The 17,709-nt window shown below is 34.7% G+C and overlaps 1 protein-coding gene across 1 annotated transcript; it reads left to right on the top strand.

Annotated features, from left to right (window-relative positions):
* Window positions 1–15,525: 15,525 nt before the first annotated feature.
* On the top strand, window positions 15,526–16,858 carry LOC145678215 (uncharacterized). Its single transcript, XM_081748266.1, has 3 exons — window positions 15,526–15,902; window positions 16,133–16,283; window positions 16,685–16,858. Exons 1-2 carry the CDS (start codon window positions 15,542–15,544, stop codon window positions 16,180–16,182), a joined length of 411 nt encoding a protein of 136 aa, XP_081604392.1. The 5' UTR covers window positions 15,526–15,541; the 3' UTR covers window positions 16,183–16,283; window positions 16,685–16,858.
* The last annotated feature ends 851 nt before the right edge of the window (window positions 16,859–17,709 follow it).

Here is a 17,709-nt window from a genome sequence, read left to right as displayed (position 1 = left end):
TGACTGATGTACAGTGGCATATTTAGGGGGTAGGTATCGGGCTCAAGCCCCTCCCGAAATAAATTTGTAATCATTTTTTCGCATTGCACGTACGACACAAATGTTTGTTACCCGTTCCTCAAACCTCTCCCGAAACAAAATCCACTGCCGTTGTATGTAATTTCTCTCTCTCTGTATATATATATATATATAGGCGCGGATCCAGGATATGATCAAGGGAGGGGCTAAACCATACTTTGCCTCTTTATCCAGTGTAAAGCAGGATTGAAGCTCATTGTATTCAGTGTATACCTGAGCCTTAAGGGGGGATATAGCCCCTATAGCCCTTCCCTTTTATCCACGCGTATATATAAACAAGTAGTGTTACCAACGCATAATAAAGTTGTATTTTCTCAAATTGCACTATGTAAGGTATTACCTATTTCTAATTTAGATATTAAATAAAAACTTAATACCACATACATTATTCAGTGTAACAAAGGATAATACAGTATCACTAACATCAACATTTTGGAGACCTCTTATAACTGTAATAGCATAGACGGTGCAATGCTCATGATTTGTATCTTAGCGTCAAATACTATGATTATTATAATGTATTTCGAATGAATGAAGGAACAAAGTTACAAGAAATGAAAAATTTAACTTTTCTAAAGACTTTACTTCGAAAACGTGCTGACATATCACTTCTCATCATGTAGATGCTTCCAAAAGACTTAAGGGATCATGATGTCATTTACAACAATTGTTATTTCAAACCGTTTCAGAGATACCAAACACTTGGATAGTGATTGTTATACTGCTTAAAATAATGGATTTGTGTTGCTTCTATAACATTACAACAATATTTTTGGTGGTTTTAATTACAAGTCGCAGATCCATTATTTTAAGCAGTGTTGCCAACTTAAATAAATTGCTAAATATTATCCTAAATAAGTGCAAACAATGTAACTATGTAACTAAGATGCAAAATATTTTAATAACTCGTAATTTGTTTTATGGTGAAGAATGTTTTCAAAAGATGACGTTTTTCATAGTGTTTGGGCTATTTATAATATTAATGTCGAAGTTTTCGTTCCAGCAATACATGTAAATGCAAATTCTAACTGAAATTAAATGTAACATAACTTTTCAGTAATATTGGTTGTTCCTTCTAAGCCCTAGGTTTGGTCTACACTTTACATTAAAACCGTGCTTAATTAAAAGTTCTAAATACACCCTAGTTACATTTCACTTGTTTTCGTTTGACCACCGATCACCTCAAACTCGATCTATACCATATAGCTATATGCAATAAAGGACTTGCAGTTAGTAATACATATTGTGTTGATTTTTTGTTTGTTTTGTTTCAGTTTAACGTCCCATGATTATGCTAGGGCGTCTAAAGGAGACATGGAGCTAATGATAATAATGGAATCCGAACCACTTCGGTCGTTCAACTGTACCCACGCCGGAAATCGAATTCAGGACCACCGAACCGAAGTCAGGCGTGCTAGCAGCTAGACCAAATGGAGGTCCTCACATTGTGTTGATTTAAATCATTGAGTCAGTGTTGCCAGATTCGAAGATCAAAAAGTAGCGTGTATTTGCTCCAAAAGTAGCGGATTTGAACTATTTGTAGGCCAAATATATAGAAATGAATTATTTGGCAACTAATGACTGGTACTAATTGAAGAATTTTTAACATGGGCTGTGCTGGATATATTGCAAGAAATTATGATCGATAGACAAAAATAATATTCTAGACAGGATACCACGAGATAAATACAGCCTAGGAAACGTCCTTATACAAGAAGGTTTGACGAAATCAAGAACAACTGGGGAGTAACCTGAAAAAGAACTGCTCAAGATAGATAGTTGTGGAGAAGACTTGGAAAGACCTTCATCCAGCAGTGGATTGTCAATGGTTGATTATGATTATGGTTATGATTTTATTATATCTGGACCTCAGAGGTAAACTAAACCAAGTCATAATTTCGTAATTTTACAAGAGAAGCGAAAACCCAGTTCCTTAAGTAAGACCTATAGGACTGTTTTCAAACTATACTAAGTAGTTACAAAGTAATAGGATGCTTTTTGACTTACATTGTTCACCACTAGAAAGAACATAGTCTATTAATAACGTATCCTTAACTCAATTTCGACCAAAAAATGACTTAGCATAGTCTATCTCTAAAGTTCATGTAAAGGTATACATAACTTTTACTAGGTACGGTAGGGTGAAAACAGATCCAAAATTTAACGAAACTCGTGCAGCGAGAAAAAATAATACATAAGAAAACTAGGAAGTAAGAATCACTTGTTTTGCCGGGACAGAGAAAATAGATACATATAGCTCGAATTACCTATATACTTACATAATATGTATGTCCATGTTTCGCAAGTAATTTTCAAGCAATATAAAATTTCAGCGTAATGAACGCATGATTAGTTTTCTCGAATAAAGATCACATGCACCGCTGAGAACTCAGGAATAAGCTTAATCTATGTTATGGCACTGGATATATCCTTATATAATACATTACGACCTTATAAACTTGTATAAGAAACAGAATGTACTTAAAGTGAGACGCGAACTATACGAAACATAAGACTTTGAATCTAACTTGTTTGGTGATCCAACTCGAGACCACAGATAGCAAAGATAAGTGCCGTAGCTCCCACCATAAGGTTAAGGAAGTGCTTGTTTTAAAGTGTCAACTAAACACTGAGAGGTGAAACGGTAATAAAGCATTTGATCAATTTGAAACAAAATATATGGTAGTAAAAATTTACTCTATTTGTTAAGATAATGAACGTTATATTCTGATTTTAAAATGGCAATCAAAGCAGAATGTTTTTGATAATAACAGAAATTGTAAAATTTCAATTTCGGTGCTATTAAATACAATCGTGCTGTTATGTGTTGCGTTATCCGTTAGAAGGTATCGAACAATTCTGATTGAGAGGAAGGAAATAAACTACTGTATAGTACTAGAGTTCATTTAATAGAGGTTAATTGTATAGGTAGTACTGAGACTATTTGAGACGAAGTCTATTGCTGAAAGTGAAATATGAGTTACTATTAGGGTTTTGTCCCAAGTATGTTATACCCACTGATGATTGAACCTGGAACACACACATCGAAAGAATTAGCGCTAGCAAATCAGCTACGAAGAGGTACATCATACCATAATTCTAAGCCAAGAATGAAGGCAAAAAGTAAGAAGCGGAAACAACAGACTGTACGATAATAATACTTTCACAATTTTAATTCATACTATTTATTTCGAGACCTTCGAGACGAGACCCGAGACGAGACCAAGACTTGGCCTTTGAGACCGAGACTGAGATCGAGACAAGCATCTGTTGACCGAGACGAGACCGAGACCGAGACGGCGATTTTTGACTCGAGACTAGATCGAGACCGAGATCGCTACTTATCAACCGAGACGAGACTGAGACTTACACAGTCTCGTCTCGTCTCGTCTCGATACCATACCTACTATGGACAGTCACCCTACAGGACGCCAGTTCAAATCCCTAGTAGAGGTGCAAAATGCACTTGATATCTTCGCTTCACGGTCCACAAAATTCTACCGCGATGGGATCCATGGCCTCCCAGAACATTGGCAGAAGATCATCGATGCTGATGGGGACTATTTTATGATGGGGATTGATCTTTTAGGTACGTCTTAGCCCTTTGGTGACATATCGATATTCGAAGGTGGTGGGTGAGAAAGCGATATAACTTCCTTGGTTATCTTTATAGATAGGTTCTGTGTACAAGGGCTAAAATTGAAATAGTTATGCACAAAGGTATAATGTTTGTTCTTGGTTAAACATGATAAAAATTGCCTGGAATATAATTTATGGAGAAAAAGCAAAAATAAATAAATAAATAAATATAATAATAATAATAATAAGAAGAAGAAGAAGAAGAAGAAAAGCTAAAAAGCAGTGTTTTTATCTTTCCGGAAGGAAACCTAAATTTTCCGGTTTTTTTCAGGCCTCAAAAATACTAACTGCAACTCGTTCTTTTTGTACATTGTAGCTAGCTCCCTTCAAGACCGACGGGCACCTCCTACATAAACCTGCTGGTTACACCCCTGCCTAGCAGTAATGTAAAATTTCGAGCAGTTTTCAGCAGGAACGTAGCAGGAACGATTCACATAGTCAGATTGTGAAATTTTGAAAGTGTCCCGACCAATTTGACGCTTATAGTATTTGCTGCTTTCAAACCAGGCCTGTAGCCAGCATGCTTTATAAGGGGGAGGGTGAAGAAATGAAGACTGAGGGGGCAATGACCAAGACATCAAAGAACAGCATAAAATTGTACATTTATCTATTATTTACAGAATATGTGTTTATTTTTAAATTATCGCAATTGTAATTTTGGTTTCATTTTTGGAAGCGTAATACAAGCTCTTTGCGAGATACTTTGTTTCATATTAATATTGAAAATGGAAGTATTTATTTTTCTAACATTACAACAAAATTATATTAAATCAATTTTAGGTTATATCAATTCATAATAGAAATATATGTTTTATTCAACGTTTGCACTAAATTTTCTACCCTACAAAATAAGCGGGACACTGCAGTTTATTAATATTCACAACTAACATTATGGACTATGATACTGTTGTTTTGAAGTGCACCTGGTATCATTGGATGCTTGTCATGATAGCAATAATAGGTTACTCTTTGAAAGTCTTGAAATTGATAAAGACAATGAAAGATATTTGGGACATCTAGCGAGAAACATGATTTTACACAGAAATGAGTAGAATTCGTAAAGTTGAATTTAATTTTGTAAATATAATCGGAAGAATTTAATTGGTTTTGAGTCAGTTTGAAAATTCTCTTCAGCGTCACTTTTAGAGGGGAAGAAATGTAATTTATGTGGGGGCCCCTCCTTGGCTAGCCCCTCCTTGGCTACGGGTCTGTTTCAAACAATCCGAGATTCAAGAACATTTCGAGAGTATCGAACACTTAGAGCGTCTCAAACATTTCCATAGTATCGAACAATTCAAGTGTATTGAATTTTTCGAGAATCTCGAACACTTCAAATGTATTGAAAATTTCGAAAGTCTCGAACACTTAGAGTGTCTCAAATATTTCCAGTATCTAACACTTTAAGTGTCTCGAATATGTAGAATCCTGAACATTTCAAATGTATTGAAAATTTCGCGAGTCTCGAACGCTTGAGTGTCTAAAACATTTATAAAGTATCGAATACTTCAAGTATCTCGAACATTTCGAGTCTCGAACACTTCAAGTGTCTCCAACTGTAATGCGCCGCTATTGTATTGTTACACCTCAGCACATTACATAGTATTTGTACAAGGGAAATTTTGACACTAGTCTGTATCCTCAGATACTAAAATTAAAATATACATGAAATTTAAATTTTTCAAATCGTTATTGGATAAAGAAACTGATATAAATTATATAGTAAAGAAGATATTTTGTGAGTTAGTTAATATGGATTATAGTAAAATGTGTCGTTAAAATATGTGTGCCTCGAATTAAACGTCAAAGCTCTACCAATTGTAGTTTATACTTTTATATTTTGTGTAAAATTAATATATCAGATAACATAATGAGCAGTCTTATGAAACCGTGTCTAATAGATTATTGTATGATGCCTATATGTATATGAATTGAGATAAAGATTCTAATTTCTATTATTAAAACAGCTTTTTACGAATTACAATGGCATAAAGATGGTTTTTAATAATAGTGAAATATGGAAAATGAATATATAGTAGATATAAATAGTATAATAATATGTGATGATAATAATATGTGTATGCTAATTATAATGTATAAATTGATGAACAGGCTGTTAAAAGAAAGTTCGGAATTGACCTTCAATTAAACTATTATATAACTACTAATATGTTGTTTATTGAATATTGAAAGCAACATATTTGTTTTTGAAACTTCAAATTCATGTCACGGTGCTAGAAATATTTGTAGCAAAGGGAAATTACTTGTTGTCTTCTCACGGTCAATTCGCAGCAGGAATCCGTGGTAGCAGATCCATCTGTTTTATTGTGTCTTTGCCGACTTTTATCTCGTCATTTCCTTCTGGCATGTACTTGCCGCTTATATCTGCTTAGATGTAGGCGAAGTTCGTCAACCTTTTGATGAGTCAGTGGAAGAATTGTTCGTGAAAGAGCATGTTCATTGGATAAAATGAATGAATTTCAAAACATAATAGAATAGATGAGAATGTCCTCTTCGCAGCCGATATGAAATAACATTTCCCTCCAACTGTCATCACTGCTCTTGAATCAGGAAACCCAGTAGATGTAAGTAGTCGGCGGGAGAAGGGTGGAATAAGAATCTATCTATTCAATGTAATCTCTTGAAAACTACAGCTGTTCATTCCTCTTTATGTGAACCGTATACATTGATGTCTATGCTGTCTATCCAAATTCATTTTCTACATTTGGACATTTGGTTGATAGATTTATGGAACTATACATTTCTCTTTTCCCTTGTTTAAGTTCTCTTTCGGTGAAGTTGAAGGAAATTTATTCCACCTGACCGTCTGATTCATGTAGTAAAATGCTAGCTGCTAATCACTTTTGACCACGCCCCACTACACGCAGTTTCTTTGGCGGTCAGTTTTTCCATATTTACATCACCAAGCTGTGGGAAGGAGTTGTTTTCTTTCTTCCTTTATTTTGCTACTTGAGGATGGAACAACATGAGTGTTTGGTTAATTTCCAACACATTAAATATTACCTATATCTATTTTTATTACATGAATGAGAGAAAAGATGAATAAACACTTCTGCACATGAAAGAACAGTTTTAAATGAAACTTTAATATTCCTTCAATATACTATACTGACTGATAACCAAACCCGAAATCAGAGAGGGGCTAGGGGGCCTGGCCCCCCGAGACTTTTCATGGTCTCTCCAGACCTCAATACAAAAAACACAATTTAGATATTTGTAATAGAATTTTTAATGACTTTGCTCCCCCTAACATATTCATGTCCACCCCAAAGCTCTGTGGCTGGTTCCGGGCCTCCTGATAACTACCGTAAATTGAAAATATTATCATGAACGCATTTCATTCTACCATGGACGCAGGATTTTACCATTCCATAGTTGCCCCTAGAAGATCATCAAAGGGAGAAATTTTCTACATGTATTATGTCACATTAAATAGGGCTGTTCCGATAATCGAGTAATAAGTTGAGATGATTTTGAGTTTAACGTCCCGTTCAGCAGCGAGGCTATATGAGACGTGGACCTACTGATTAACGTGGAATCCGAACCACATGAGCTCCCGCCGGGAATTGAACCCGGGTTTTTCACGCCAAAGGCGCGTACGCTAACCGCTTAGCCACGGAGGAGCTCAATCGAGTAATAAATAACAATTCAATAAAATTTCTAAACCGTTTCGTGGTTAAAAAAATAATTTTATCTACTTATCGAACTATCCAAATTTTCGAAATGTTAAACACTTGAAGTGTTCTAAATTTTAGAAACTTTCAAGTCACTCGGCTCGAGACTGGAAATGATTGAGAAACTCGAAGTGTTCGAGACTCTCGAAATGTTCGAGACACTGGAAGTGTTCCAGATTCTAGAAATTTTCAATACACTTGAAGTGTTCGAGACTCGAAATGTTGGAGACACTTGAATAGTTCGAGACTATAAAAATGTTTTAGACACTCTAATGGTTCGAGACTCACGAAATGTTCGAGACACTCGAAGTGTTCGAGAATTTCGAAATTTTCAATACATTGAAGTGTTCGAGACTCGAAATGTTGAAGACACTTGAATAGTTCGAGAGTATAAAAATGTTTTAGACACTCTAATGGTTCGAGACTCACGAAATGTTCGAGACACTCGAAGTGTTCGAGAATTTCGAAATTTTCAATACATTGAAGTGTTCGAGACTCAAAATGTTTAAGACACTTGAAGTGTTCGAGATTATGAAAATGTTTTAGACACTCTAATGGTTCGAGACTATCGAAATGTTCGAGACACTCGGTGTTCGAGATTATCGAAATGTTGGAGACACTTGAAGTGCTCGAGACTCGAAATGTTCGAGACACTTGAAGGATTCGATACTATGTAAATGTTTTAGACACTAAGTGTTCGAGGCTCGCTAAGTTTTCAATACACTTGAAATGTTCAGGATTCTACATATTCGAGACACTTAAAGTGTTAGATACTGGAAATATTTGCGACATTCTAAGTGTTTGAGACTTTCGAAATTTTGAATACATTTGAAATGTTCGAGATTCTCGAAAATTTCAAACACTTGAATTGTTCGAGAGTCGAACTGTTCGAGACACTTCGAGACTATGGAAATGTTTGAGACACTCTAAGTGTTCGATACTCTCGAAATGTTCTTGAGTCTCGGATTGTTTGAAACAGACCTGTAGCCAGCGAGGGGCTAGAAGGGGGTCCTGCCCCCACATAAAATACTTTTCTTCCCCTCTAAAAGTGACGCTGAAGAGAATTTTCAAACTGACTCAAAACCAATTAAATTCTTCCGATTATATTTACAAAATTAAATTCAACTTTACGAATTCTACTCATTTCTGTGTAAAATCATATGTTTTTCGCTAGTTGTCCCAAATATCTTTCATTGTTTTTATCCATTTCATGACTTTCAAACAGTAACCTATTTTTGCTACCATGACAAGCATCCAACGATACCAGGTGCACTTCAAAACAACAGTATCATAGTCCATAATGTTAGTTGTGAATATTAATAAACTGCAGTGTCCCGCTTATTTTGGAGGGTAGAAAATTTAGTGCAAACGTTGAATAAACCATATATTTCTATTTTGAATTGATATAACCAAAAATTGATTTAATATAATTTTGTTGTAATGTTAGAAAAATAAATACTTCCATTTTCAATATTAATATGAAACAAAGTATCTCACAAAGAGCTTGTATTACGCTTCCAAAAATGAAACCAAAATTACACTTGCGATAATTTAAAAATAAACACATATTCTGTAAATAATAGATAAATGTACAATTTTATGCTATTCTTTGATGTCTTGGTCATTGTCCCCTCAGTCTTCATTTCTTCACCCTCCCCCTTATAAAGCATGCTGGCTACGGGCCTGGTTTGAAAGCAGTAAATACTATAAGCGTCAGGTTGGTCGAGACACTTTCCAAATTTCACAATCTGACTATGTGAATAGTTCCTGCTGAAAACTGCCCGAACATAAAAATTGCTACTAAATAAATAACGCCGTTATTAACGCATCACATGTGTAGTGTATATGTACCTGGAAACGTATGACTTCATGCCCACCATCAGCCATCTTTTGCAGAATTAAGTGAATGAGAGATATATTTAATTTTTTATTACTAAGCTACCAGATACAATCTCAGAGGCCATCTTACAGTGGAGCACTCAACAAATCAACAATAATAACAACATTGGGAAAGGAATTGGAAGGATGGCGGCTAGGGTCCGTATTTTAAGGTACCATCTCAACATTGACCTAATGTAACTAAGGAAAACCCTGGAAAACCTCAGTCACGATACTGAACTCTGGATTCGAGCATTTGACTTTCCGATTGCGAAGCAAAAACGCTGTAATAATAATAAATCTTCGTTTTACGTTCCACTCTTATGTAGGCTAGGCTAAAGGTGATGGGGATGATGAGAAATGAATGAAATGGAGAAATGAAGAAAGTGGGAGGAAACGGGCGAGCCCCGAGGAAATCCATGCACACGGTGTTTGACCACCACAAGGATCACTTGGCGGGAGCAGAGATTGAACCCGGGACCCCATGCACCAGAGGTGAACGCTCTACCAATGAGTGACGGCGGCCATTATAATAATAATAATAATAATAATAATAATAATAATAATAATAATAATAATAATTATTATTATTATTATTATTATTATTATTATTATTATTATTATAAGTTGTAGTAGTAGTAGTAGTGTCATTGATAATAATTGTATTGTGTATGTATGATATTTGAAGAGAGTACTTGAACTACACACACGATTCGGCTTGATTTGGCTCCTTCTTGCTCGACTCTACTCGAAACTTGAACCAAATTCTAGTCGAGTTTCGAGTCGAGTTCGAGGAAATTTTTCGAGCCGAGTTCTCGAGGCGAGTTCAAAGATGTCTGTTTCGAGTCGAGTCGAGTTTCAAAGAAAACTCGCTCGAACTCGCTCGTGCCCATCCCTAATTATGAGAACTATCATTTTAATTTGTCTTTCTTTACGCATAAGTATTGAGCGTCGGTGAAGATTTTTTTCATTCTTCAAAAATTTTCTGCGTTCCTTATCCAAGTTAAGTTGTTTTCAAGGAGTTTCAATTCTATTTCTGTAGGCTGAATAAACGATTGATATTGAGGTAAAAGAAAAAAAAATACATGTAATGTTCATAATGTTAAAAGTGATTCTACTGTTCTACATACAAAAACTAACACGCAATCCGGAATTTGTAGGACTATGTTTATGGCGTTTTTCTTTTCTTCTTTCTTTCTTTCATTTTCTTTTCGTTTTTGTTATTTTTTCTCTGATTAGATATAAATTTGTTCCCGTGAATTGCAGTACGGTGTCGAAAATCCGGATTCGTGAGCAATAATGGTCGGATTCATGGGTCAAAATTTTGATGGTGGGCCAAGTTCGCCATTTCACCCCTACTCTGTTATCATTAATTCTAAGTTCTGATTTCGAATCCATTACATTGTTACCATCTTTTTCAATGAAACCTATTTCTTTCCAGTTTTTCAGTATCCTTCTGTTGAAGATTTTAATTACATTTATATTTGCTAAAGCAGGGCTACCAATATATGAAAATTATTGTAAAACGAAAGGGGAATTCCCGTTTTGCCTTACGAAGTCATTAAGTACCAATTTTTGGTTGACGTTTCCTGTGATAAGTATCATAAGGCAAAATGGGAAAATGCAAATAGTGAAGACACGATTGGGATCATTTCTCCATTAACTACTTGTATCGCCAGGACTTTTTTGTTTTTACTTATCTACTTGTGTGATATTTTTATCTATCTACATACATACAAAGTACACACACACTTTATATATAACGTGTGTGTATATTTTGTATGTTTATTACTAATAAGTAACCTTAAATTCAAAATTTTTAGTCATTAAGAAATTAAGTAAGTACTATAATTTTAAGCATATGTAGTAGCCAGACTATATTTTGGATTTCAACTACAAACATTAAACATATTCTTCACCTTTATCGATCAATATTAAGAAATTCGCAGAGAAGGTCCCTTCGGAGCTTCCGTAACATTTCACAAGCTTTTTTTTTTACTGTAAAACAATCTAAATTAAAATCTTCTTTATGTGGTCACATACAGAATAAAATTACAAAAGTTTACAATTATTACTGGAAATTGATACTGTTACCCATTTAGAACATTTTTTAAGACACATAGTTCCAAACATATTAAAATTTCAATTCTTATAGATAGTATGAAACGTAAGTATTGTAAATTTTCATAACTGTTCTCAAAGTAGATTTCTGTACAGCCAAAGGCAGTTTTGGAAGTTCAACAAAAAGACCAAAATAAGCCTCCTGAAAACAGCTTTTATTTGTAAAAGAATACAGAATGATAACTGTTTGTTGTTTCAATTGTCTGTGCAAGCAGCTTGATAAAAATTTAACGTAGTATAACAGCTATTTTTCTTATTTGCCAAAAAAAGATAAAGAAAAAAAGAAAAAGACAAAGAAAAAAGGAACAACTTGATAAGATGAGTGTAGGGGCGCCGTAATCTCTAGCTACGGCTCTGTTTTTCATCCTCCTTTTAAACATTTGTCTAGTTTACTGACACTTATCGATTCGAATGTGATATTCCTCATTGTTGTAAATATATATATATATAGAAAATTTGTTTAGCTTTTAACATTCCCCTTCACCGGACGCATATTCTTATTAAGTAATGCACTGAGAAAAGTCCGTTATCCTTACAGCGGTATATTGTATGAATATACGGAATCGTTATGTCTACTACGGAAATCTGCAAGGAGCACAAGTAATCCATATGCTACAGACTACCCTCACTTAGATGTTACATCATGTCGTTTCTGGATGTATGACATTTAACAGTAAGCCAGCTGTTTGTTACATGCGTATATCTTTATGTGAGATCATGACCGCTTATATACAGTTTTTTTTTCGTACAAAAAGTACGTTTATTTGAAACATTTATACGGAAAGTATGTTTTAGTTATACTTTTATTATACGTTTTTAGTTGTACCTTAAGTCCAACAACTACAGGATTTACACATGTAACCTACGTTTTTATGTACTCCACATACATTTTTCTCAGTGTATAATTTCAAAACAAGCCCTATGTCCGCCTTTCATGTTACTGTATAAGATATAAGAAATTTACAGCATTCAATGTAAGGTCTACTGAAAACCTTTTGACACAGTAAGCAGACACTTTTGATCGATGTAAAGCAACTTTTAAATTAAAAAATGAATGATTCAAATGAGCGGACCAAACCACATGTTCAAATTAAATATAATAAAGTTGGTGTTTTTTAAAATTTATTTATTTAATTGTAAACCAATTAATTTAAGTTGATGGCCAATGTAATGACTGCTAGTGAATTTTCTATGTTTGAACGCATCATTGGATGACTAACAGTTAATGTAAATATAATGAAACTAATTGTATATCTGAAGTGAAGTTATTAAAAGAAAGCGTATATATATTAAATACTACTAAAATTATTCCTCATCAATGTCTTAAAATTCAGTTAAATTGGGAATATCATTAACAGGTGTACTGTCCATCGGCGATTAGGGGCGTGGAGGTAATTGCTGCCCCCACTTTTTTGCTTTACACTATTACCTATTTACATGTCCCCTTTATATTAGTAATATTTTGTCCTCCTTTTTAGAGTTCATATCCAAATGCCGTACTTACCATTACAGGCAAATGGATCTGTGTTTTTGCGCAACTACAATTGATCACGGAAAATAGTATAAATTTAATGCTTTATTAAAATAGTTATAGTTATTTAGTATACTAAATATTGAATTTTTCTAAAAATGGGGTTGGTTTGTTTGTTATGTTGGGTGTATGTTATATGGGAATAACATGGGTTGTTACAAATGATTGGAGCTGTTTCATGAATTTGGCATAGCTATGATATTTGGCATATTATCACGAAGCTTTCCAATAATATAGACCTTAATTTATTTAATTCCGAACTTACAGTAATCAAATTCGGTCCAAACATTACCTACTCACAACTCTCTATCCTCCAATTCAACTCAGATTAGGTTATTTTCAAACAAAGTTAAACTATTCCGAACGACTGGTTTCTTTAAATTTTACTATATGTTGTTACAAACATCCAACTGCTTATTAAAATGAATTGAGAACTACCCAATCTTACTTCAGATTTTTTTTTCAAATGAAGTTTAAACTGTTAACTCATTAAATACACTTTGAACCAAATCCATTCGTTCCTTTAAATTTATATATATATATATATTTGTTTGACAACTTATGAACCAGTGATTTGACCAATCTAAGTCGGAAGAGTTTCCATACTGGTTCAGAAAATAAACAAGTTTGTTCTATTTTAAAGTTTCATTCTCTCAGTGTAAAGATCCCATCGAATTGTATGTTTTCCATACTCAAAGTTCTTATATTCATTATATGAGGGATATTTCACTGTGAGGAAGCGTAGTTATAAAGAATTAAGCAGAAAGTAGAAAGAAAAAGTAAACAAACTTGTATGTTATACGAAATTGAAACAATTAAATATCAATTATTTTCGAAACTCTACTAGTTTAAATACCACTAAAATAACACACTATTAAGTAGGAAGTTGCGTCAATTATTATATAAATTCTTCTGACAGTAATAGACATGATACTTATACACATAGTATAACTATATAACTTGAGTTGATTCTGAGTTTAACGTCCCTTTCAACAGCTAGGCTATATGAGACGAGACCTACTGATTAACGTTGAATCCGAACCACATGAATCCCACCGGGATTCGAACCCAGGTCTTCCACGCCAAAGACACGTACACTAACCCTTTAGTCACAAAAGAGCTCAGTAAAACGATTGAGTCGTTCGTTAAATAAATTAATTAATGAGTTGAGTTGATTTTGAGTTTCTCGTCCCGTTCAGCAGCGAGGCTATATGAGACGTGAACCTACTGATTAACGTGGAATCCGAACCACATGAGCTCCCGCCGGGAATCGCACCCGGGTCTCCCACGCCAAAGGCGCGTACGCTAACCGCTTATCCACTGAGGAGCTCATACATTATTTAAATGTCAGGTATTCATTGTTATTCCATATTTTGTGGTAATATACCTTAAGGCTCAGTCATACAAGGGAGAAAACTTAAAACTGACGAACAGGGATAAAAGGGGCGTGATGTTTTAGATGTTATTTGCGTGGCTTTCATCCCTGACGTAGCACAATACGTCACGAGATTGACAGAGATCTTCTCAGTCAAAGTCCCTTGCACCTCCACAATGGTCAGAATCCGACTCAGGAAATAGTCCCTACATTCTACACGTTGGAGCCAACTGCTCAGCTGACGAGAAAGTCTTGGGGAGAAAGAATCCTGCGGAAATTGTGGACAAGAGTCCGTGAAAACCCGGCGAAGACCTCTTTTGTCCTGTGTGCTCGGGCTCGCAAATTTCCGCTTCTAAACACAACAGGTAGGAGGAGGGAGAAGTTGACACTTGCTTGTAGGGGGTAATGCTCAAAACCTGTTTGAGACTTCTAGCTTCAAGTGCCCATCAGCCTGCAAATCTATCCATACGATACGATTGCCGCTACGCATAGAAAAGCCAGTTCGAGTTGTTCAAACTATGCGAAGAGAAAAGAAGTGTAACTACATTTTATCCTCCCCCAGCAAGGTAATACCCAAGACTCCTCGATCCATGATCAACATTTTTCGTAGTAGAATCGCAGATAATTTAATTATAACTAGGGCTAGGATGTATATAATTTTGACTTTTTTTTATTTGGTAAGTAACAAAATAACAACATGGGACCGCGGTGGCTCAGTGGTAGAGCGTTCACCTCTGGTGCATAGGGTCCTTGGTTCGACCCCAGCTCGCAGCAAGTTAGCTTTGTGGTGTATGTGGGTTTTCCCGAGGTTCTCCCCTTTCCTCCCACTCTCATCATTGCATTCATTTCCCATCATCACCGTCTCCTTTAGCCTAACCACCATAGGGGCGTAAAACTTAAAGATTTCATTTAATTTCAAAATAACGACATGTTGGTTTCGGACGTCATCCATGTAATGAAAGAAATAACGCTCTTGACCTTCCATCCTAAAAGTATTTTTGGCATTTTTGCTGTTTTTGATGGACTGGATATTTTATTGCCTTTCTGAAGCTTTTTTGCACATTTTTCGAGCTTGTTGTTTGATGATTTTGATGTTGTTTTTATATAGTTGTTTCTATATAGGCCTAGTGAAGAGAATGTTTCGCTTCTATGTGTTCTTTATTCTTATTCGGTATTATTATTTCTTTATTCTTTTTTCATTTCAGGTTCTGGTGTGATTTCCAGGACATGGAATTGTTTGCTGACGGGACATCTGCATATTCTTCACGACATTTTGCCCAGCTATATACCGGTACCATTCAGGGTTATAAGAATGGATTTTATGTTCTTCTATGCTTCGCGTTATTGCCAAAAAAAGATAAACAGACTTACGAAGATATGTGGAAGACGGTTATCAGTTTAGACGCAAGAGTGACACTCAGATATATTTACACAGACTTTGAAAATTCTCCCATAGAAGCTATCAGAGTGATGTCCCCAGACTGTGATATTCGTTGTTGCGGGTTCCACCTAGGTCAAGCATGGTGGCGAAAGATACAAAGTGATAGCGATCTCCGTAGTGCCTATTTAGATTTAAAGTCACAGTTAGGTATGTACCATTATGATTTGTGCCTTAGTTACTTTTCTTTTCGGTTTTATAGTTACTTCTTTAAGCTGTGGACTTTTGAAATAACTCTACTATCATGACATTAGATTATGTCTTCTAAATATGAATTTGTGGCTACTACTCTAGGCAAGACTACTATAGGAAATTTAAGTTGTCAACTATCCAAAAAAAGTCAACAATGTTGAACTCAATTTAATTTCTATGCTTTTTAGGTTCTTGGCTAAAGACACTTTTTGGACTCCCGTATTTATCTCCAAAGTAAGTACCAGATGCCTTTGCTGATCTGATTTCGGTGGCACCTGACACCAAAGGATTTAGATTTTCATATTATGTACTGAACAACTACATCGAAGATAATTACAGGTAATATTGCAAATCAGAAATAACATTCTGGTTTGATAAATGTAAAAGATATAATGAAGTTTGGGGGCAATAACAACCCTGTGGCTTACACCCGTCCCGATCTGGGAAAAAACACTTAGTTTTAACTATTAAAGAATGATAAATATCAAAATTAAAGAGGTAGAGGGTCTCCAGCCAAAGTAATTAAAAACTGTCTAGTATATAGGCTAGAAGCATTCTCGTTTGAGAAATTAAAGGCATGAATATAGAAATAGCGCACAGAAATAGTAAAGTATTATATGAAATGAGATCCGAAAATTAGTTTATACTTTATACCAGTTCTGGAAATCAAAATATTATTTCAAAATAAAAAAATTAAACGGTGATAGGATATGATATTCATGATTACCTTTTCTTTTCAGGTACCCTCCAGTGATGTGGGCTTGTGAACCATCTCCAGCACCTAGGACAACAAATGGACCAGAATCTTTCCATCGTCACTACAACAGCCAGTTCTATTCTAGTGAAATCATGAAATCATACAGGTACTTTCAAAACTCCACACACAGCGAAGTTTCGAGAATGAAATATCTTAAAGTTGTAGGACACAAATTTCAAACACTAAAGTTGTAAAAAATGTACCATACAGCAGAATTGAATATAATAAACATTGGGCAACAGAATTGAATATTTCTTTCGTATCTTTCATATTTACCCTTATTCTCTAAAGTATTGAAACTGTGCGCAACTGCATGATTTGCTTAAGCATGATTATATTGAGATTTGGCAACGTCGCATTTAAAAACTGTGCGCCAAACCACGATTTTATACTTTTCGATCAGCTGTCAATCAACTACAGATTATCGTAGATCTTTGGGAGAAAACTGTGCGCAAACGAGGTGCACCCTAAGCTTCATGTTGATCATCGAGATTTGCTAATAGTTGGAGGTTGAAACAGATGTAGTTGATTACTTCTTCAACATGAAGTTTATTCTAAAAATGATCCAATATAAGAAATAACTTAAAATCACAAAATTACAGTTAATGACTTTTTCCTTAAGGTCGACGATATTACTAATTTAGCTTCCTTCAAGTACAAGTCACATGGAAATGAGGTAATTCTAACAAAATAAGCAACATATGCTATATTAGAACCAAACAACAATAACATTAAATCATTACGTTAACAATATGACAAACACATACACGTAACCAGTAAGGTTCTTGAAATTAGTCTACAGAAAACGTTTACTATGCAATGCAGTAAGAATAATTACGTACGTATCAACATTTTTTTTTTTAAATAAGGATTTTTTATCTTTCTGTATATTTAGTTTTCTAAGCACTATAATACTTCAGGGAGAACTTAGATGATACAAGGGTAAGTCATATGTCTTGTAATATTCTGGTACACGATAATTTGAATACTTTATTTGAAAATAATGTT

The sequence above is a fragment of the Thermobia domestica genome, unplaced genomic scaffold, assembly GCF_964235325.1.
Source record: "Thermobia domestica unplaced genomic scaffold, izTheDome1.hap1.1 HAP1_SCAFFOLD_2094, whole genome shotgun sequence".
NCBI classification, from domain to species: Eukaryota; Metazoa; Arthropoda; class Insecta; order Zygentoma; family Lepismatidae; genus Thermobia; species Thermobia domestica.
This window is presented reverse-complemented; position numbering and strand designations above follow the sequence as displayed.